Below are 24081 nucleotides of genomic sequence, written 5' to 3'. Positions count from 1 at the left end.
GTTGGCTGTACCAAAAGGCAGAACAGAAACAAAGGGCTAACTGGCAGATGTAAAATAGGTGGAAGACTCCAGGACTAGCTGGGGCTCACTTCCCCAGCATGGATCAGGGCTAAAGCAGGAGAGTTCAGATATGGGGACAGCATACACTCCCCCCCACCCCCAACACTTTGCAGCATCATCCAAAGAGATACAATTGAGTCTGATGGGAGCTGCCTCTGGGCCTGCTGGGTGGCAGGAATGGTGTCACAAAACAGGGCTCTGGGGGAGAAGGGCTGAGATTACTGTTCCAGCAAATGACAGTCTGGAAACGCAACTTGTTGGGTTCTTTTCTTGACTCCAGGTCTGAGTTGAGTTCTTTGCCTTCCTCTAATGTGTGCATCCCATCTCCTGAGACTGAAAATCAAATGCTAAATACATAAATAACATGAACAGTTTTTCTTGTTAATGAAACAGAAGTGGCAACTGGCACTTTCCTCTTGACAGGTGGATTTAAGCATCCTGATGGCTGGCATTGTATCAGAGCTCGGGGCTGCTCATCACTTCCCCAAGTGTTATTTTGTGTGACGGGCAGCTGAACAATTAGGCCCTCACTTGCGGCCCTTCCAGAAGCAGTGAACTCAGATGCTCAGGGAAGCACAGCAAATTGACAGAGGTGGGGCAGTGAGGAAGGCAAGGAGCAGGAAAGAGCACACGTGGCGCAGCATGGCCATCAGAAGACCTTGCTTCTGTTTCCTCACTCTGCTACCAGCCCCTTAGAGACCTTGGGGGATGCCCTTTCCTTCAGGTTTGTGCCTCACTTCTGTTGCTTGGAGTGTCATGTACAGCACATCCATGTCAAAAGGCCCAGCAGGAGGAGAAGGCTACCTGGTGCCACACAGAGAGAGCAACATCCTACAAGAAATGCAGACAGGGAAGATCTGTGTGCTTCAGCACAAAGTTACTACTCTGCCTCTTAACCTCCTATGCATAAAACACAGAAATATCTGAACCTATCAAGATCTGGTCCTTTCTCATCATCATCCACAGCTTGCCAGAAAAACAAAAAACAAAACAGGATGGAAGACAGGGCCTTCCAGAGGAATGGCTGGCTACAACTCTACTATCATTGCTGCCCTGGCCACAATGAAATCTGCACACAGGGAGCCTACTGATCCCTAGGGAGGGCCATTCACCTCCTGACAGCACACACAGCTTCCAACAGCAATGAAGAGGCTGCCATACACAAGGAATTGCTGATATCCAGTTGTGCACATGGTATTCTGTATGCAGTACTACAATAAATCCCTGGAGGATGAAGTGCAGTAGAAATTTCTTACGGTGTTTGATGGAAAATTGGTAGTTTTGGTTTGAGGATGTGAGATCAATTGCTGCTCTATTTGTATGGCACAGCAGAAACACATGGCCCTTACAGCCTTTAAAAACTACATAGTCCCTGTCTTTGCAAAGGTGTATTCCAAGACAGAAGAGTACAATACAAAGTGGGAAAATGAAATACATCAGGGAAACAGGCAGCAAATTTCCAGGCAAACTACAGAGAAGCCCACAAACTGCACTTGAAAGCAATGTCACTGGAAAGAATAACTGAAATAAAAAAAAATAAAAGGTGTAAACTGCTGGCTCTGTCATACCACAGGAAGGAGAGCAGAGCTAGGAGCCACCGCAGTTTCAACCATGCAAGCTTTGTGGTTTTTTTTTTTTTTTTTTTTTTTTTTTTTACATCAGTGCACTGGAAGGTCACAGTCACAAATGGCCAGGATTTAGGAGGACATGTTCCAAAATGAAGGTCGGAACAGCACTGCTAGAATAAATACCTATTCTAATTTCCACCATTTTGAGATTAGTGGTTGATTAATTAAAAAAAACCAAAACAATAGCAAGAGTTGCTTCTTTGGCTCTTGTGGCTGGTCTGCTGCTTCAATACTGCTGCTCTGCAGAGTGAAAGTATGAGCCATGGAAGAATGCTAGCCCCCATCTCTTTCACAGCCACCAAACCCCACACCAGTGTTTTCAAAGCCTGCCTTCCTGGAAGCCTCACTTACCATCTCAGCAGAGGAATAGAATGGCCCCTCAGCTGACGACACAGTTGTTCTGTTAAAAAATGAGCTATTATCTGCAAAAGAGAACAGAAGAAAGAACACTGAGAGCATGGTGCCAGAACAGCAAAAAAGAAAAACAAATAGGTTTGTCAGTTATGTCCTCCCCTATTATTTAGGTTTTTAAGTCTTCTTATGACTGGTAACACTATAGAAGTTTTACTAAAATACCATACAGAGCACAATGGTTTAACTGGGGAAAGAACAAGTGCACGTGACTTTTATACTGAAATATAACAGGTAGGTCTAGATAACTACTAGAACGCCACTAACCACAGGCAGCCTTTCCAGGCCTCTGTAACATCTCATGATTCTTGCCAGGCCATCAATTTTGTCATGCTTGGAAGCATTACCACAGATTTGCCGCTGGCATCTTCCTTGCACTGGCACCAACCCCCTTCTGTACAGAAATGCCTGCACACCCCAAGTGCGTAGGGAGTTTTACCCCTGAAACCAGCACCTGAGAGTGTAAAGTTGAACCAAACTGTAAGCCATGCTGCAAGGATGGAACTGAGCCTGGACAGTGATGCACCTCTGTTCTGGAGACAGGAAGTCTGAGAAGAGGTAGTAGTTAAGTTTTTTTTACAGTGTTTTGTGCTCTTTTTCTGACATCTCCAACTGAATCAAAACCCTCTCCATACATTTCATAGATCAGGTAGAAAGCTTTTCGTATTGATAAGCTCGTCTACTCTGAGCACATTCAAGAAGAGGAATTCAGTAAGTCATTGCACTGAAGGAGCTATTGAGATCTTTCTATGTTCAAGCACACAGCCTTTATGCTTTGTCAGATGCTCCAGCCTCAGAGGGCCTCACTGTGTGTTGCATTCCTTCCTGGTTCCACAGGAACACTCCTCTTTTGTCCTCCCCACTACCTCTTCTCTTCCTCTCTTTCTCTTTTCCTCTCCTCTTCTTCTCCCTCCACAGAATACATCAAGAGTGCAGAGGATTTCTTTTGCTGCTTCTGACTTCTCTGCTGGCACACGGAGAAACTTTCTATGCAGCTGTGATTCTTTCGACTCCAGTCTCAATAGCTGCTATATGGATTATGTTCCTGAAAAAGTGAATGGAGTGTGGTTTTGTGTTTGGGTTTCTCCACCTGCATTGTAATACAGTGCATGTTACTCAGAGACACAGACTAGAGGTATAGAGATCACGGAGAAATCTCTGCATGACACACTGTGTAATTATTTACACAGAAATCCCATCAGTGATTTCAAAGGCATTATTGTAGGGTCTTGCCTGATTTCACACCCTAATTAAAGGCTATTCAATCCTAAATGAAGAAAGTTTTCTTCCCACCTGTATGATGGAACAGCAGTGAACTGCTGATATGGCATCTTTGGTGCTGATGCATCCTGTACTTACCCAAGCCTGATCCCTGCTTGCAACTTACTGGAGGCTTAAAGCTGGCAGCCTGGCCAGATTCTCATCCTGTCAGCAGAACAGATCTGTGTTGAACATCTGTGAGAGCCTTCTCTGTGAGTGGGCTGAACAGCTGCCCACGCCAGAGCATGTGATGGGGCTGGGGAGATACTGCTCTCTAGGCTGAGGCCTCTGTGTGCGGGTGAACAGAACAGAAACTGAGCAACTTAGACTGGGTACCAATGCAGACTCTAAGGGCAAATCTCAATGACAGAAGTGAAAAGTAACTGTAAAAAGCCTAAATCGGTGCATGGGGGACTTTGCTGCTGCTACCTGCTGCATGGCAGAAGAAAAATTCCTCTGCAGCTGTGACAAGCAGCTGATGTGGAAACTTGTTTTTTTTTTTAAGAAATAAGAATCAAATCTATGCTGGATGCTCTCTGGGTTTGTGCAGAGACATGCATACTTGCAGGGGTGCCAAACTGCCACCAACCAACAGATGAGAATACCAAAAAGGTCCGCCTAGTATAAATACCTTAAAAAAATACCTTAACCCTAGCACTTGCACATGCATAGGACTCTTGTTTTTCAGCATGTTTCAGACTGAGTTTAAATATAGGATCACTCTGCTGTTCTCTTCCCAGGTAGTCTACTGTTTCCAATCACCCTCAACTGGCAGCTTCTGAAATGCAGACATTACTCATACTGTGAAAGTCTCTGTGTCTGAGGTGCCACACACCCACACAGGTCTATGCAGGAGAGGTTGGTGTGTCTGAAATGAAGTTCCAGAGGGTTGCCTGAACAGTCTGCTGACAGTATATCCAGTATTTTGTGCTCACTCCTCCTTTCAAAGCTTATTCAGTGTTAGTTCAAAAACTATGGAGGAAACATACAAAGATGATGACAACTTCCACCCTCCTGATAAAACCCCTAACGACACAGCCAGTAGGATCCATTTACTGGTTCAAGACCATCAAAGGGTTCACTGATCCCTCTCTACTTCCTATTTCAGGACATTTCCATCTCACTTCAACTACTGGCCCAGCACTGCTTAAGGTGAGTTAGGCACAAAGATGTAAAGGTATGTGTACACACGTGCAGAGGTGCTCACAAAGTTGGACTTCCACGGTATGAAAACTCCTCTGCTCTGCTCTGGGATGGAAACATCAAGCAAGGCTTTAGGAAGGAATCATTTCATTTCAAATTATCTTTACCTTCTGAAATAACCATTTAGCTAGAGAATCATGGCAGCGATGGTTTGTGAACCTTATCAAACAATGCATGCTAATCCTTCCCCCACTTGCTTATGAAGGTAGAGATTGGCACTGTATTTCTGGGCACAAATCTCTTACAGAATGAAACAACACACTCCAGCTCTATCATCACTTTTGTCCTGTGCAGTAGGTCTGTGTCCTAGGCATTTATCTGGGAAGCTGAGACTGTTCCAGCATTGCATTGTTAGACGGAGACATGATCAGACTAACTGCTCAACCACCAGGAGAGAAATCACCCTGCCATTCAAATGGAGGCAGAATTAGACCAACACTGAAGTGCTTGCAGTGACCCTGCATTTAATAGCTAATGTAAGTGTCCATTTTCCATCATCTTTTGCAAAGAGGCACCTAGCAGCAGCTAGATTATTTTCCTGTTTGACAGGTACATTGAGATGATATGATGTTTACTTTGAGTACAGATAAAGTTGCTTACTCAGTTCTCATTGTTGGAAGAATCCTAGGAGAGATTACAGCTTCCCTACTGGTAACAGCATTACTTCTGTTTGGTATCTGTTTTGTAACCTTTTGTTCAGGGTTGTATTACCAGACCTACACATATTTTGGCTACACTTGCCTTGCAGTGTACACTCCAGTAATAGGCTGAACTGATGGATACTCTTCCCTTATACTCTAATGAGAACTTTTTCACGCTTTTCTGCTCATACGCGCAGCCAGGAAGTGCAAAAGCACCCATGTTTGGGTAACGCACTGAATAAATCCAGCTCCTGTCCTTTGTCAGGACCACACAGGGGATACCAGGACTGACTTCAGTACCACAGCAGTGCCCTTGATACCACTTCTGGTGGTGTCCTAGCCTCAGAGAAACACCGTTCAGAATTAATGGCCACATATTTGTGAGGAGACATAGGTACGCAGACAGCTTCTCTGCTCGTAACAGCGCTCACATGAGGAGTGTCAGAAACGTTGGATAGAAAGGCTAAGACAAGATATTGGAAGAAAACTGATAAAGAAGGATTCATCTACTTTTCTGTTATCTGAGCCACAGTGCAACTGATAAATAAATGAATGAATGAATAAATGAAAGCAAGCAATATCTTGTGTTTGCAAATCAGAGGGTCAATTAAGTATTCTCTTACCTGGACCCAGTGGTTCACAGGCACAAGAATAATGTGTGATATAGTCCACCTTGAACTCAGAGTTGATAGGGTAATAATCTGCCAGCTTGATCATCTTCTTGAAAGCATCGTAAATGAAGATGAAGCTAATAAGTGAGGAGAAACCTTCTTCGGTGAAGCGTGTGAAGTACTTGACCAGGAAGCTGGCATCAGTAGCAACAAGAATGAGACATTGGAAGGCTGACCAGAGGCCGATCCAGAGACGAAACTCCAGGTAGTCAAAATCATTGTCTCTGCAACAAGACACAGGTGGAAGGGAGGGAAGATATCAGGGATTAGAGAAATCCATACAGAATTAGCACTTTCTAGTGAGACGTGGTAGAATGTAAAGCCTCTGGGACCAGGGCTTATTTTAGATTAAGCAAAATTGTGCCCAGATACTAAGCTGCTTTCAGTCAGCCGACTCCATAAAAGTACATGGTGCAGTTCAACTGTTGAGGTAGCAGAAAAGCTTGCAAAAGTGATCGTTCTTGCTTCTGCTTCCATTGATAAATGCTACCAATGAATTCAAGCTCTTTCTAGGCTTCCCAGTATAAATCCTGCCTTGGCAAACACACACAGAGTTGTAAAGGGCCAAGCATCTAGCCACCCAGACCAAGAGCAGTTGAACTTGGACAGCTTTCCACCAGCTGCAGATTTAACTACAGTTTACAAATCTCCTTTAGAAAAGCAATTTCCTGCCAAGCTTCTTATTCAGAAGCCTGCATTTTCATGTCTCATACACTTGCATTATCTGCAGAAAAGTACCAGCAGCAGATAAAGAAATGCAAAGCCGAAGATGACAAACTCGGGTGCCAGGATGTGGCAGTTGTGGAGATGATGGGGTGAATCATATCACTCCTCCCTGGGAAGTCTGTTTGCTGGGGGAGGCTGCCGTGCCCTAACTGCACTGAGTTCAAAGGGAGGCTTTTAGGACCAAAAAAATATGAAAATCAAAAAGCAGAGAATATAAGACTCTGCCAAGGTAGACTGCTGCCCATTCTGGGAGAGGGAGTAGGGGGCAGCAGGGTCCCAGCCCCAGCTATTTATTTCTCCATGGAAGTAGGCAGCCCTGCCCTGCTGGACTGTGATAACAAAGGAGGAGGAGCATTTTCTCTGCAAAGTCTCAGAGCAAGGTCTTTGACAGCATCAGAAAGCTGTGAGGAAACCGCAGAGTCCAGGAATCCCTTGTTTCCCCCAATTACATTAAGTCTGTTAAGAAAAATGAATGCTGCTCCCTGTGAATCTTCTTTAGAAAATATTTTAGGAGCAGAAGTCCTCTTCAAGACACCTTAGGAATGCAAGCTGCACTAGATAACCACCCACAGCACTGAAACTTAACAGCACAGAAGGAACAAGACACTCTCAAAGGCATGAGGGAGAAGGAAACTGTTAAACTGTCCTGAAGACAAATCCCCCCAAACCTGTTTGCAGTGGGAAGTGCTGGTATGCCCTAGTATGAGGGATAGTTTTAGTTCAAACTCCTGGCAGAGTAACGTGGTAGAACAGGGCATCCTTAGAGCTGGCAGCAGGTTGGTCCCACTCTGTATTCAGATCCCCACTGCAGGTGGACTCCCTCCAACTTGGTGTGACAAAGAATCCTGTCAGGATTTGCCCGCAGGCAGCAAACTGCAGCAGCTCATTGCTATGCTCCATGATTCCCCAAGCACCTAACCTGCCACCAGGGGAACGCTGGCAGACACAAGGGCTTGAAGACTGTTTTTTAGTGCACAGTACAAAACTACAGAGATCTTGAATTGGAAGAATTACACCTAACTGGAGGGAACTACAATCTTACAATTGTAAAGTGGGAGAAAATGCTGAAGACTTGGCAAGGTCCTCGTTAAAGGCTTGCTACTGGGCAGTGCCATGCATTCCCGTGAGTCTCCTGGGCCAGGGTATTGTAGGCTCAGGCACTGTCATGCATCTGCATTCAAAACGAGTCTCTGCAATGCCATCTCCTCCTTAGCTCTCTGTAAAATGGGAGCAGCAGTCTCAGGCAATCCACCAGCTCAATACAGTGATTGCTGTGGGTGTGTGAGTCCTTGTGATTCTTTAATTAGTAGCAAATTTAGGATAAATTTACATGTAAGTGTTTTATTATATACTGTCAACGAAATTCTTCAGAGCAAAGTTGTAATGTTTGATTTGCTGCACCAAACAAAGGGTGAATGAGAAGGAAAAGGATCAGCACAGCAAAAGAGACTGATACAGAACTGCACCGTGTTGCTAACGAAGACCCAATCACGATGTATTTTGAATTTCTTTCAGGAGTGCTAGATGTCATTCAGTAGAGGCTTTCTTAAGCATCTACACAGACACAGACACACTCACTTTAAATGAATCAGTAGATGGCAAGGCTTTGTAATTTTGCTCCCAGCAGGGAAGAGGGTGCTGTGAATACGAACAGCCACAAATGCATTATAGAAAATCACAGCACTTGATTCCAATTTCCTTGTGAGAAAGGCTCCCTCAAAAAATCTTGCCCTTCTGCCCAAGCAGGTTGTCAGGACAATTGCTTTTATAATCAAAATCTCCTTCTCTAGTTAAAAATAACACCCTTCTTCCCAAAATAATAGGAAATGTTTTCCTATCTTGTTTTTTTTTTAACTTTGACATGCAGCATCCAGGCTTAGATCTGCAAGCTAGATTCAAACAGCTTCTAATTTTATTCATTCTCTTCCTAATTTTATTCATTCATAGCCATCAAGGAAAGAAAAGAAAGGTGCTCTCTCTTCCTGACCTGCTACAGATCTCACCAGTGGGTAGCTTCCAGTTTCCCTCTCCAGGCTTGTCTGATTTTCCTCCCATTTTCTCATATCAAGGAGAAGAGAAGGTCTGCAAAGTCCATCTCCTCTGCAGCTGACTGGGAGGATCATGGAAGCAGTGCCATGGAAAGTGGCAGCCCTAGGGAAGGCAGGAAGAGACTGCATACCACTTAAAGGTCCAGCAAGTCTCTCCACGGCACCTGCAACTCCAAGATGAGTCTCTGCCTGTGTTGGCATGAATAAAGCTCTGCTGAACAGGGATTGAAGAGCAGCACAATGCCAACCTGGCTTAAAATCCTACTATAGATTATAAAATAGTGCTAACTTGGACAATATGGGATGAGAATCAGACCTGATCTCATCCTGTGTTGCAGGACCTTTGCAGACAAGGACCACACTGATACAGGTATTATCAATTAAATTTGCTGAGCAAATGTTACCAAAGCAGTCCTCTGTATGTGGGGTGACATATAAATATACTGTCTGCCTAGCAGAGGTCCTGTGCCTCAGAAGACTCTTCCTACACCTAGAGTACTCACAGGAAAGGCACAGTCATATTTCATCTGCTCAATTATTTCTGAGTAAGTACCTACACAGATTAAATGTAATGAAGGAGATACAGTTAAAGAGACAAACACATACCATGTCTCTTGCCGTATTACAACCTGCAGCCATGTTTACCTTAATAATTCAATAGAGTTTTTCTAAAAATAACTGTAAATAGCAGAAAAGCTGTTCCACATCACAGGCAAGTGCTTTTGAAATAAAGCACAGCAACGCTTTAAAACCAAAAGTTCTCAATTTTTTGTCCTGCCATAGAAGTCTTGGCAATGCTGTGAACTCCCCTTATCTCCTTGATATAAGGAAGGAAGGCCACAAGAAATGTGGCAAATTTTCTGTACAACTTAAAGTTATCAATTTCCTAAATGTCACCCAAAATATCAATAGTCCTGCACGTAAAATTATCAGTGAATATGCTGATTCCTTTGGGCACTCATTATATTTTGCTAGCTTTACAGACCCTTCAAATGAATACTGACTTAGGAAGAAATTTTTGGTAATCTTGAGACCTGTTGCATGTTGTTATGTGATTTTGTTGCTTTTTTTGCTCCTTTTGGAAACAGCAATCAAGGAAAACAGGCACAGCAGTCAGTGGGGAACAGTATGCTGAAAGCATTGCAGGCTTGGCACAGGCTTGAGCACAGGCTTGGCAAAGCATTTCCAAAAGGCTCAGTGGAGATAGACCCTTGTACACCAGGCAGTGCTCTGGGCATACGTGCCTGTGAAAATCCCTGATGTGATTGCACTGCAGTCTCAACAAGGAACAAATGGATGTTTCATTTCATACACTAAATCCCCTCCTTCCCCCCCACAAGCCATCTCATTCCCTAGCTAGCATTTTACTCATGCAAGACATTCCTCCCTTCCTCCCTCTCTCCACCCTTTCGCTTACTTGCTGAAATTAAAGAGAAGTCGTTCAAAGACAAGGACAGGTCCCGTGCTGCTTAAAATAGTGAGTGGCTGGCCAGCAAAAAGGCAAAATATCGCTCCGGTGACTGCTGTGCCCAGAAAACTCTCCAACACCCCCTGCAGTAGAGACAGAAGAGATGTTAGTTCTGTTAATAACCCTTTCTGGTAGCACTATTACAGGGAAATCAGTCACTACATTGGTGACTAGCAGGGTGCTGTATGTTGACACATCCAAGGTGAAGGGAAGAATATCCTCTGCCCTCTCCTGCAGCCACGAAGAAAGATTTATTCACCTTGCACAGTTTATTCGGGATAACCAGCAAGTCCTATAGTTATTTCTGAGGCAGAGTTTACTAACACTACATTATATTTTATCATCGAAAAAAGTGAGGAAAGTGCTTTCAAAGACCATGTGGGGGATATGATCTTCTAGATCATCTGCACCACACATCTGCAGAGCTCCCCAAACTGACAGGGCAGAGCATGGCTACACAATAGTCCTGCCATCCTCTAGAACATCACAGTTTTGTTGTTTTTTTTCTTTTTTGCTCCTTCCTCCAACAGAGCAGATTTTCCTAGATAAACAAGATGCCAGTCTTTTACATAACTCCTAGTAAATGAGATACGAACCAAACAAGGCTACTTCATCCAGCAGTTCTTTATTGAAACCTGAGTTCATCAGATGTAACCAGCAAGTCGTAAATTCCATATGTAATAGACTCTACAATTACCTTTGGCATGTGTGGCAAAATATCTTCACTGGGGAATGATAAACGGGTGTGCTTGATGTGTTCTTGGATTTTCATCAAAATTATAGCTGGACAATGCCTATTTTTAAAAGGCAAGCTGTTGATGCAATATAAATAGCATTTTTTTCTTGCCAGTAATATGATTATTGACAGTGCATCCGTCATTAGATAAAAATGGCAGAAATAGGTGGACCTTACCTCATTTGCTCTTATCCAGACTAATCTGTTTTTACATGGACCTGGACTCTCTATTTAAGCTGTGTTTGTCACCTGAATTGACAACCCTTGCTCAATGATGAGGTAAAGATTTAAGCGCAAACTTATGTGCCTTGTTGTGGCTGTTTCTGAATCAGCAGCCTGAGCACTGCACGTGCTGAGCAGTCACAAAGGCACGCACAGATCCTTCTTCCACCCATGACAAGCTTCAGGGTTGCGCTGCCATTTTTCTGACTTATCCGTGGTAACAAAGAATTTAAGTTTTGTGCCTCCATTTCTTGGAAGGACCCAAGTTTCTGTTGACACTGTATTATGCTCTCACAAGTCAAACCAGTATGTCACCACGTACAAGCAGAAAAAAGATTATCTACTGAATTACTCACAAACCTTCAAAGGAGCAATGAGGAACTTTTTTTCTAGACACAAACATGATCTCAAAATACCAGTGTCAAGCTGGTGAACTAAAGCAACAGCAGAACAGCTGTGCAGAGAAGCAAAAGGCAAGGAAGATTTGAAAGTTGTCTAGTTCCTGCCACACTTTAGTCACTTGTCAATGTAGGAAAACTACTGATGTGAAAGGATTGGAAACAACCAACCTTGCCGCTGCATAAGATGCCATCCTTTGTGTTTTCCATTTTTAAATGCTATTGTGAATGCCCATCACTACAGTCACTAACTGATCCATGCAAGGGAAAACTCACTGAGAAGCCCTACTCAATGTGAAGCCCTTCAGTCTTGATATAAAAATTACAGTTTGTCTTACAGGGGATGCAGACAGGAACCTATAAGCCTTCGCTCACTGCTTTTGGGGGGCTTGTGAGGATGAAACAATTACTCTCAGCAAAAGGAATGGCATCTGCACAGCTGATCCCTCTTCGCTCCTCCTGCACTACTCACAGAGAAGGCCCGTGTGGCTGGTGTGTGGGTTGCAGAGCATCTGGAATCTCTTTTCCCCTGCATTCTTCCATGTGTCTGCAGCTAAGAATAGTGTCTTTTCTCAGAAACAGAGAACTATGGAGTGAGCTTTTAGAGAAACGCTGGCCCTGGGCAATTGAAGTGTTTTATCCAGAGCTGGTTACATAGCTGTTTACAAAAAGCAAGAAGCGCAAATGCTGTAGTCCCTAGAACACTGCTTTATATGAGGATAATACATCTGGGAGGTAAACCTTTGGAGGCTGCTCCTCAGAGCTGATGTAAACTAGGAGTTAATGAGGCTCTGCCAATACAAAAACATCCTGGGAAGATGACCTGTGACAAAGAGCCTTCTCACTCTCTCTTCACAACACTGGAGCCTGTGGTGAGGATCGGGTCTTGCACCTGCATTAATTTCCCTCCTCTGTGTTTTCGAGAATGAAGATCCCATGCAGCTCACACTGTTAGATGTCTTGCAGAAAACCGCACTTCTGAACTCTTTTCCACTACAGAAATACAGAGTGGTTTGGACAACACTTGAACTGAACCTGGATTCTCATCCCTCTGAGCAGTTCCCTACAGGAATAACTTGAACTGCTTGTCTTGGAAAGCTTCACTCAGATTGATGGGACAGGAGCACTTGAGCACAAGGATCACACCATTTTCTCTTCTGTTGAAAAGCAGCAATCAAAACCTCTTCCAGGCTCCCACTGCAGTCATTTATACCTAATGCCTTTTCAAAGAATGACAGTGAATGAAGGTTTGTTGAATGGAGATGATGAAAGAAAAGCTAGTTTGTGCCCATGCTTGCTGAGCCTCTGATCCACCTGAACTGTTCAGAGAAACTAAGAGTGCTTCCATTTTAAATTATTAAATAAATAAAAAACAGTGAATTCAATTGGTTGTTACATGCACTTGTAAGCTGTACCACCTCCACCTGCTTTTACTTGCCCAAAGACAGCAGCAACCTCAGTAGATATTTTCTTTCTCTGGTGAATCTCCTTGCTGTTCATATAGACACTACACCCCAAGAGGAACAATGATTCTCAGGATTGCTGTGAATCTGAGAGTTCTCAACATTTCTGCACCTATGAGGACTGGGTTCAGGAGTGAAAACTGGGCCCCAGAAACATATGAACAGGCCAATTTTAGCTCTGCAAATTGCTTTGTCTGGAGAGAAATATCTGAGAGGCTGTTTCTCTCCTGAGGACAAAACACCTGAGAATCAATGGGTGAAGCATTCAGCAGGACTTGAGTGCTTGCTTTCTGCTTCTGTTTGTATTTTTGTCATTAAAAGGCTGCACTGCATTAATATTTGCTCCAGAACTTCCCTGCTACCAAAGTGGTATTTTTAAGTACAGAGTATCAATGATTTCCCTCCTCAACATGGAGAATAAAACAGTGGGCTCAAAACAGGCTGTTCCTGCAGCTTTTGTCTTTTTCTGAAGAGTGGGAAAATGTACACTGGGTTCTATCAACTTCAAAGCAAGCTATGGGCCTAGCAGCAGAAATTCTCCCAAGGAAAGTGAGGCAGTTGCACTATCAAGCAAATCTGGCAGCACCACCAAGAGGACCCTCTTATTAGGAGGAAGTTTTTCACACAGAGAGTGGTGATGCTCTGGAACTGGCTGCCCAAGGAGGCATTCAAGGCCAGGCTGGATGTGGCTCTGGGCAGACTGGTCCAGTGGTTGGCGACCCTGCATATTAGCGGGGTTGAAACCAGATGATCATTGTAGTTTCTTTCAACCCAGGGCAGTCTACGATTCTAAGACCCCTATGGAGGACATCTTTGCTTTTTACTTTGCTGCTGGAAAAACAGGTGCCAAAGGTAGTATTTTTCTACTGCTGCAGAACAAAAAGGAGTACATTTCTCTTTTCCATTGATCCAGCAGCCAAAACAAAGGACAGCAAAATATGTGTGTCCTTCTGAGCAATATGACCAAGTGCAAGCAACAGGATTGTCTCTGCTTAAATCAGCAGTCATTTTACCATTTTTCAGATGAATGACATCTCCAGGTTCTTGAAATACAAGGTATTTTTGTTTTGTTTGTTTTGTTAATAATTAAATTGCTTGACGTTTTTCTTTGTGAGCATTAAGAAACTATACTGTATGTTTAAGTGCAAAAACAATTTTTGCCAACTTGATAAATATGTTTACTGAATACAAAGGTATCAAGAAGGATTTTTCACACAGGTGACATAATTATATGCACTAAATTTGGAATTCGGTAACATTTTCCCTTCCTCCCCCTACTTTAAATATTGTTCCTTGTGCAGGTTCAGAGCAGGCAGGCTTTTCTCTGCTGCTCAGTGATAGAAGAGTGATAATCCCTGGTGGATCCTGGAGGCTTTTTCATTCTCTGCTTCCATTTGCTGTTATTACTTTTTAAGGTTGGGCATTGTGCATCTGTTTGCACAACTGCTGCAGATTTCAGTTTTGGAAGTGGAAAACCATATTTATCCAAGGGGAGGGATGTCTAGCACTCCATCAGTGCTAGAATCTTTGAATCTTAGTCTAGCTTGTAATTTATGATGGGGAAGTCAATAGCTCTGGAAAGGTGTCCCCCTTTTCTATGTTTGTTTAAATTAAATTTACATAGTTAAATAATTCAGTCACTGTCAATATGAACTTAACTATTATTAGGACATTCAACTTGACTGCACTGAATCTATTTAAATAAAAGTTCTTATATTTACTTCCTCGTTAAAAGTACAAAAGAAATCCTAAGACGCATAATTCTGCCCCAATCAAACACAATCTGTAACAGTGCTCTAACAGAATCCCTTTCTTTTACGCTTCATATACAGTTATGCCATGCCTTGAAGCCCCTACTTTTGTCTACTACTGATCCAGTCAGTCTCTGGAAATAAAATACACTTCCCAGAATCTAATCTTCCATCATCATTTCTAAAGAATTTTCACTTTTCTCCTCTACTACACCACCTGTTTCACTGCTTTCCTATCAATCTTAGTGTTTTCTTTTTAGCAGAGAGGCAGAAGTCCAGAGATTGCTAAGAGTTGTACGAATCATGCAAAGAATACAGCGCTATGCTCTGATGACATGGAAAGTTTGAATCAGACTTCATAAACTTAATTTGACTGAAACAGTGCAACCGAGACAAAACACAGAGAGTAATCCGAGGAACTTCTCTATATAGGAGCAAGGATTCTTCCTAAGTTTTTCTCTGTTGCCTGGCCATCTTTCAAACTCCATTTAAGGTAATGGTACAATTTTTCAATGGACAGCCGTCCAACAGCAGAGAAAGCAAGCCAGTTTTCAGTGGAAGCAACACCATACCTCTATTAATGTATTCAGAATTCAGTTCTGACTGTAGACAGCAAAAGGCAAATCAGCTCTGATTTATTCATTTCATCTGAAAGCTGTTGCTAACCTGCATGTTTTCTGTAGCATCACCAAGCAGTCCTCCAAAAGTGATAGCATTGGTCACTGTGGCCAGGTAGATGAAAAGAATGGCTGAAAGGGCTTGAATATTTAAAGCATCATAGAAGTCACTGGCGAAGAACGGTGCTTTCCTCTTTATGTCTTTGATTAAGCCACCACAGAATCTGAAAAGACAAGCAAGAGGAGACTTGCATAAAATGTTTTACAGTGAAAGTCACTAAGATAAGTAATTGGAAACACCGCCAGAAATGAAGGATGATCTGAAAGTAATTTAATGAGGTCATCACATTACTTAATAGTCTTATCACAGCTGCAATGGTCCAGGGATATCACTGACAGTGTTGTAAGAAAGATAATATCTTTCATGATGCGATGCTGCTGAAAAGAGATCGATTTCGGAAACACAAGCCCTACTTCTGCTGAAACAGACCACAAAAGCTTGCAGTTCAGGAAGCTCGTCTGGCTTTTTTTTTTCCCCGCAGTTGTATTGGTTGAGCTAATAAAATCTATTAATTCCAGTCTAAATCCTTGCCTAAATTTCTTCATGTGGCAGACACAATGGTTGGTTGAGCCAACAATCTACTAAGTGGAAAAAATGTTTCAAACTATTAACCACAAGAAGAACTGAAAACAAAAATGGAAGCAAGTGAAATCATCTTGGAGAGCTCCACCTGCAGACATATTCTTTTTGCACAGTCCAAACAAAACAATGTTTAACTCACAGAAACTCCACACAGCTCTGATTCTATCAACATGAAAAAATTTTTGTTTTGCCTCTTGTTCTCTTGCATGCTGTTTTCCACCAACAGCAACTTACATCTATTTATGCATAACAATTCAGCTGCCACCTGAGCTAAATAGCAACTGGAAAGCCTCTCTATGGTATCTCTGCAAGACTGTTCAGACACTAACGTAGAGCTATGGGGCAGGTAGGCACACATTACATTCGGATGCAGAACAACGATTTATTAACTGCCCTGTACACACCAATGCGTAAATTCAGACTTTCAGATTTTTCCCTCACAATTTAAATATTCTTCTAAAAGCTAGAAAATAGATGGAGGTTACAACACAAACACAAAAGCAACACAAAAACCTATATATTGATCCCACAGTACTGAGCACGTTGTTTGACAGCCTCCTGAACTGCATCCTCACTCTAGCAGACTTTTATGTAGCATACAAAGTAATAAAAAAGAGAGAGAGCCCTGAGGCTCTGTTACCTTCCATATTTGTATCCTATAAAAGCCTTAATCTGTTCAACTGCACTGTAACAGGAATGTCTTGAAAACAGGGCTTTTCTGCTTATGGCTAAAGCGCTTCCAGCAATCTGAATGGAAAATGGAGCTGTACCTGGCATGTTTACACTCTTTACAATTTGTCTAAGTTCACAAGCATGCAGTGTGCCAGCAAGCCTTGTTTAAGACACATCATAATTTGTCAAGACTAGATACTCAGAACCTTTCAGATAGTCCCAAGATGGGTGCTCAAAACCACAGCGTATGATTTGGGGTTACAGCTCAACCTACATAGATTGAAACAGTATTCTAAGGTGGAAAGTTGAAAGGATGAGAATTTTCTGAAAGGAAAACATTGTCATGCTGGATGGATCACACAAGCTATAACACACTGAGCAGTGCATTACTGACCTGCCAGTTCGCTGCAGCTCTTCACAGTCCCCGTGTCCCCCGCCTCCATGTCCTCCATCATGAGGCGTGTCTCCATTCATCTGCAGATTTTCTCCACCAGAGTACATGTTTTTCCTAGGCAAGAACACAAGCCAAACTGAGGCTCACTGCATTACCTAATGGCTCCACAAAATAGAATCCATATAATGTTCCACTACAGAGGTATTAGCCTTTCCTGAAGCCATGCTATATAAAGGAGACTAGAAAGCTGACCTACTGGAGCCAGTGTGAAACACAGCGAGTTAGAAAGTGCAAGCAGAATACCAGAAGTGTCTGGATATCACTATTTATCACCATATCCCTGTACCACTGCCCCAGAGGGTACAGAATTGCAAAAACATCCACAGTCTATTAAGATAGATGTGAAAATAACTCCAGTGCTTTCTAGAGAAAGAGACGCAGACACAGATCCCCCTGGAGTTACTTGATAAACTTGGTGCTCCCAAGCAGCAGCAATTCCTCTCACTTTTTCAGAACTGACACACAGAGGCAACCCTGCCCTGTGACCTGCCCTTACCTTTTATCTGAAGATGGAAGAGACTTGGGGGGCTCTATCCTAATAGCTGGATCCCATTCCCCAGGGGGGAGCACAATGACTTCATCCAGAAACTCATCAATGCCAGCGATCAGGTCCTGCCTGTCCTTGGCTTTATAGGCAATGTCGTGGAACACCTGCAAGGAAAGGAGAGACTCCATACAGCAAAACTTTGTATTTTGTATATCTGAAAGAAAGAGAAAGCCCTTTCCTTTGGTTATTTAATTACAAAGATACTTTCTTACTTTCTGATTTTTTGCAAACTGTGGTTTTATTTTTCAAAAATACTACCAACACAATTGTCCCTTTCTTTCATTAAAAAAAAAATCCAAGAGTTCGATTATACTTTGAAAAGATACTTTAACAAAGCAACAAAAAACCGTATCTTCTCATCAATTTGACTCTTTTAAAAAAGGGTTGTTTTCAATTCTGTGAAATAGAAATGAGGATAATAATTACTTAGTAGTAACAAGAAGTACAAGCCATTTTTACTGGAAGGCCTTGTGTTAGTATTAGGAGTGAGATGAGAGAAGTGAGAAAAAGCCAGCACTGATGTGGAATATTGCATAAGTACTTTGGACTCCTTGGAGGGTAGGTGGCACATCCAATCAGACTTCTGCAGTAATTACCTGGAGTGCATCTGTGGGTTACTGTGATTGTGGAATGAGACACAAGATGCACATCACTCATGAATTCATGGGTTAACTCCAAATCTACTTGAGAAAATGATTGCTAGTGAAGTGAAACCCAGGAGAACCTATTTCATGGAGAATATTAATAGAATACAATAGAATAGGCATTCTGTTGGAAGGGACCTTCAAAAATCTAGTCATAAAGGCACCTACCTCATCAGACATGAGGGTAGCAATGGCTCGGCCAATCTCATGATATGACTTTGCTTTGCCCTTAGGTCCCAGTAGAATGAAGAGAAATCTGTGAAAACACACCAATTGTTCCCATTTAGGATAGAAAAATCAACTGCTTATTCCTTACACCGTATCTATACAGAAAGTCAACTGAAAAAAAACAAAACAAAACAGAACAACAAAGGTTTTGCCCCTTGTTAGGGAGATCTGGAAGCTGCCAGTGACAGCTCAGCCAGCGACCAGTTCACTGACATGAAAGGTACAATCTCTACTGCTTTTGGCAGCCCCAGAGGTTAACAAGTGAAGAGCACTCTAGACAACTTCTATCTGAACCCATAAGATCATGCTTAGCTACACCACATGACACTTCAATATTTAATTCCCCAGTAAAATCCAGGGAAGAATTACACGAAGTACCAGCAGTTGTCCTTTATGCCATTTGCATAAATGCCATATTGCCATTTGCAGAGTTGTCATCTCCCTTAGATCAGTAGAAGTTAAGCAACTCCAATAATCAGGCATTGCATGCATAGGAGGCACTGTGGACAGGACTTGTACGGATTTCCAATTTTTACACTGACTACCAATGTAAGTACTTCAGTTAACCTGGAGTACAGGTTGTACCCTGCATCCCAATCACACTTGCTCTGGCAAGCAAGATGCTACCCAGAGTTTTCCTCCCAAAAAATATTAAAATTAGCCTTGAGAGCACAGCAGTCTTACACAGAAGTAGGTATCATCCAGCAATGAATGTACAGGAGGAAGGAAGGACCCAGTACCCAGAAATGAACCATGTGCAAGAGATGCAGCTCCAGTACAGGATGGTTCAGACTGCATGCTCTGGTGCACCACAGAAAGCCTATCCACTACCTTAGTATTTATTCAATCATACATTACAGCTCTTTAATCCTTGTATAAGGCATCTGCATTAAATATTTCAGGGTCACTTAAGTGACAGCATTAGTGATGTAACTGCTGAAGAATCGGAAGGAGGGGACAGAAGATCTCAGGACTGCTTACTCTGTCCAGTTCCACCCTGACCTGAGGATCTCTCTGCACAAGGGATGATGGAACAAGTAGGACAGCACAGTTCCAGATAGAGGTAAGCACTCAGGCCAGCAAAAAGAACAAACCATCCACATCGCTTACCATAAACTACATCTCTCTCCAAACACTTCTTTCTCAGGGCTACCAGATAGCAACCTGTCTATTTACTAGTGCTCTGCTGGGGCTGAGATCTCTGTATGGTTCAGCACCTAAAGTACTACTCAATTTGAAGGATCTATCTAAATAGCATGTAAGCTGTAAATAATTAAAGCTCAACTTGTATGCCTTGAATTTCCACTCAGAGCACACAACACATACCAAAGACCTGTAAACCCATCCGGTAGCTTTGCAGTCACAGCTCACTTCTTAAGAAGACAGCTAGATTGAAGAACCTTTGATAATTAAAGTCCTTTAAATATATTTTGATAATTAAAGTCCTTTAAATATCCTCTCCAATTGATCCATTCACGCGTAGCTGTCTGTCATTTAGATGAAGTAGTTTGAGGGTTTTTCCTCTCTTTAGTCACATAGCAATTTTTCTGTGAACCTCCTCTGAAGTACCAATGACTTCATCAGAGAAATAATTCAAGAGATGGCAGTTCTGTCATTCTGAACATGCAAATGAAATAACCTGTTGCTATTCGGGAACACTATATTGGTGCCTTCCTGAGAAAATGAAATTGTGTGCTCACATCATCTTCACTTCACTTTGGGCCACAGAGGCATCCTCTCCATTATGCGTCAACCTTTATTGACAATGTATACATTTTCTCACAAAAATGCTAACAAAGCATGAAACAGCAAAGTTGAGAGACACTTCACAAGAAATACCGTTGCCCTTAAAAGCATTGTAGTATCATTTTAATTTTCTAAATCATTGTGTGGTGCTAAATCAATTGTCTTTTCAAGTGTATTATATTCTAACAAGTATCTTCCATTAAAAACCAACTGTTTTACAAAAAGACATCAAGTTAGTATGAAAGGATCCATAAATATGTATTAATTGGCATTACTAACTGTAATACTTGCTATCAAGTTTTGCATGAGGCTTTCAAGTGATTAACTTAAGGTTCACCCAGAGGTGACTAACCCATACATGCCTAGGTCATGTTATTTTCTCTCATTTCATAACCATCTCTTGAATTAATTACATCAGTTGGCTCTCTTCCAATGCAGAAACATACCACCTTAATGTTCCTGCATTTTCAAAAATAAAAAGCCAGATTGTGAGACTTTCTAAATTCTTCATCCTGTCTCATTCAGCTCAGAATTGCCTTCAGCTTGTAGAACAAGATCTTTTAAGCACATGTATACATACAGAAAGCATTCATGTGCTTTAGTGGTGTGGACTAGACTGTGTTTACACACATTTACTATCATTTAGTTCAGAATACATCTAGCTAAAAAAGTCCTCACTTCAAATTGTGACATACTCCTTTATCTGTTGGGTTGAAAGTGAACACAGAATTACTGGCTGCTGCACACAACAAATACTGAGTTTTCACATGTTCATTTCTGATACTTAGTATTTACAAGGATTTTTCAGGGCTAGAAAGATTTCACTGTGCATAACTTAGCTCTCTCTGAAGTTGTAAGAAAACTCAATTCCTTTCACAAGCTCTGAGCAACAGCTCACAGAAATGGCAGATGGTCCTCATTCAGGATACCTGTATTGAACTTTGTATGACAGCACATTCACAGCATTCTTCTGCTTCCAAGCTGATAGAGTCAGAAAATCACTAATTTATTATTCTGTCCTACCTAAGCCACTGTTCCTCCTGTCACTTTGGACACATCACCCTTAGCAGATAATGACCATTCACTGCATTTGATTTACCTTTTAAGCATATGGTCCACGCCACCAAAACCAACAAGAATAAATTTATTCTCACAGATGAGGAATTTCTCTTCCAAGCAGACAAATTTGCAGTGACCACCGTACTGCGCAGCTCACCTGCACACTGGATAGATCTTAACAAAGCATTGCAGCAACACCGCAGACCTGTTAACATGAGACTGTGGGCCATACAACCTGGTACGAGCACTAAGAACCCTCCTGGACCCAGGTGGGAAATGACTCTGGAGACCACAGAGTAGAATCTCAATCCAGTTTGCTGAAGGAGGCAGGTAAGTCTTATGTGCTGCACTTGTGAGCAGTTTGGCTAGAAATCTCCATGAAATCACACGAAGGTAAGAAGAAATCACTTAGGAGGTAAGGAGTAAATACTACACAGACAGGCTCTAAAGTCAGCATAGCACTAATATTTTCCATTTGAGACATAGTCAGAAATCTGAGCTGCCCATGACTTCATCAGATTCCAGTATGGGTTAAAGGATTGTGGTGAAAGCTAGCCAAAGGCCAAGAAAGCTTCACCGTGGCCTCTTAGCAAGGTGACCACCAGTGCAGGAGACAAAGTCCCTCAGCCACACACAAAAAAGGAACAGGAAAAACAAGATTCAACTGCTCACCCACGTCCATTTCTCACATCTGGATGAAGAAAGAAATAACTGTAATTCCAGAAGTGCTAAAAGCACCTCGGAAGCACAAAGGAAACTCAGTAAGATCCCATAGAAAATGTTTTTATTAATGTCCTTTTGCCTTGTGAGATGCCTGCAAGTCACCCAGCATTCCCAATAGAGATGCACGTTGATGGACTCAAGGGCAGACAGAACAATCTCATGATCGTCTTCTCCACCAAACCCTGACACTTAGACCTCTGTGTAATGAAGGGGGCACACCTTAAGATTACAGTAAGGAAAGGAGGTCAAGCGTCCTTCTTCAGTTTTCATACAAGTGCTCCTTCAAGTTGCAAGCATCTTACATGGTATTCAAGACATGAATGCAGACAAAAGTATTATTTGTTGCCAGAACTCAGATGTCCCAAAGCAAGATCTTCTGTTGGAAAAGCTGCTGAAGGACACAGCCCTGAAGACCATTTCAATGCTGCAATTAAGGAACGAGACAGACGTTTCATCCTTGTCTACCGAAAGAAAAGATGCCCTGGTAGTTAAAAGCGTAAGCTAGAAGGCAAGGAGGATAATCTGACTCCTGGTTCTGTCACATCTTTTTAAGCAACCTTGGGCAAGTTAATTCATTTCATCTTAGGCTTGTAGACACAGGCAATTTCCCAGCACTACATATTAGACTATGCAAGTCTGTGCAGCTTATCTCCAAAAAATCTTTCCCTTGCTCATTCTTTATCTTTTGCCCTCATCATCATTACATTAATGGAACAGACCTGTACACATAATTGTACATCCCTTTTATGAAAATAAAAAGCTACATCTGGTGTACCGTCAGGAGGTGAGGCAGCCACACCAAAGCAATGGGGAAAGTACAGTAACTAAGAACTCACTAAAATAAAAAGTTCACGGCACCGTGGAATTAAAATTGACAGAAGAAGATCAAAATCCATAAATGATTTTTGATCTGATTGGTAACAAGAAAATACAACAGAGAAAAAGGCAGGAAGTTCTCTACGCTAAATTAAATTCCATGATTTTTATTACTAGGATTGTATAAAATGCCCTGCAGAGAAACCTTCCCTGGATAATTCATCAGGTCTTGGCAGTTACTTTTAAGTAAGAATTTATTTTTAAGTGAAGGAAATAGTTAAAATACTTAGCAAGGAAGTGTGAAGGGAATCGTGCACAAAAACAAAAAATTACTTAACCAGGGAAGAGCCATTTCTACACAGGAAATCTTAATTCTACAAAACATGCAAAACTCTATGACTTTGAAGAAAAATCCAAATTGAGAAATATGTTGAGAAAAAAAAACACTCGATATAAGAAATCTAATTAAATGGAAATTTACATGGTGAATAATACCTATCATAAGCACACAAAGCAATGCTTTCTTGTTCTAAAGTATTAAGTTAATATGAATATACCATATCAGAGCAGGGACTGTAGATACAGTGAGCCTTTTAGCTCCACAGAGCTTGGTGTCTCATTTGCTTGTACATCAGGAGACTGTCTTAGTTTCTTGCATAGCCAGCTAATAGTTGTGGCTTTATTGTCACCTACTGCTGCCCCCCTCCCTGCAAACCCTGTCAGGCTAGTGCTATGAAAAGCAAAGCATTAAGATGGCTTCATGCATTCTGAAAGTTGGATGACATGACATTTCTACTTGAAATGCTGTCTCCCTTCCCAGCTTCTTCCAGTTCCTCAGGATGGCCTTCCTGATCCTTCTGCCATTGATCCAACAAGCCCTACAACTGTCATGGCTTTAAGGCAGGGCACTTTGCAGGCTCCTGTGAAATATTCAGTACATCTGTAGCTGAAAAGACATTTCTCAACACAGCACACCAGAAACATGAACTGAACATCAGTGCATTGCATGGCCCACTGTGACAAGAAGAGATGGCTATGCTAACATCATGTCTCCTCCACACTGCAGACTGGTATGCCTAAAGCTATGTGCTGAAACCTGGGTGCTGAACTCCTGCCTGCTCCCTAGAGCCCCACATAAAGCAATCTGCATTCTAGAGACAGACAGATGCAGGTCACGCTGCAGTTATTCCCTGTATCTGTTTCACAACACTCCTGTGAAGCAAACCAGAGCACTGAAAGGTTAACT

At 42.1% G+C, this 24081-nt stretch overlaps 1 protein-coding gene across 1 annotated transcript in view; it reads right to left on the bottom strand.

Moving 5' to 3' along the window:
• Positions 1 to 24081, bottom strand: part of SLC4A4 (solute carrier family 4 member 4) — a gene marked incomplete at its 3' end in the record, with an annotated part of 159499 nt that overhangs the window by 28341 nt on the left and 107077 nt on the right. The window contains exons 8-14 of the mRNA XM_079535009.1: positions 18432 to 18519; positions 17569 to 17723; positions 17013 to 17126; positions 15353 to 15527; positions 10066 to 10199; positions 5827 to 6098; positions 2040 to 2110 (exon numbers count right to left, since the gene is read on the bottom strand). Coding sequence (XP_079391135.1) covers positions 2040 to 2110; positions 5827 to 6098; positions 10066 to 10199; positions 15353 to 15527; positions 17013 to 17126; positions 17569 to 17723; positions 18432 to 18519 — 1009 coding nt within the window. The remainder of the gene's footprint in view (positions 1 to 2039; positions 2111 to 5826; positions 6099 to 10065; positions 10200 to 15352; positions 15528 to 17012; positions 17127 to 17568; positions 17724 to 18431; positions 18520 to 24081) is intronic.

This window comes from Tetrao urogallus (genome assembly GCF_951394365.1).
Source record: "Tetrao urogallus genome assembly, chromosome: 4".
NCBI lineage: Eukaryota > Metazoa > Chordata > Aves > Galliformes > Phasianidae > Tetrao > Tetrao urogallus.
The sequence above is the reverse complement of the archived record's forward strand: the minus strand, read 5'-3'. Positions and strand labels throughout refer to the sequence as shown.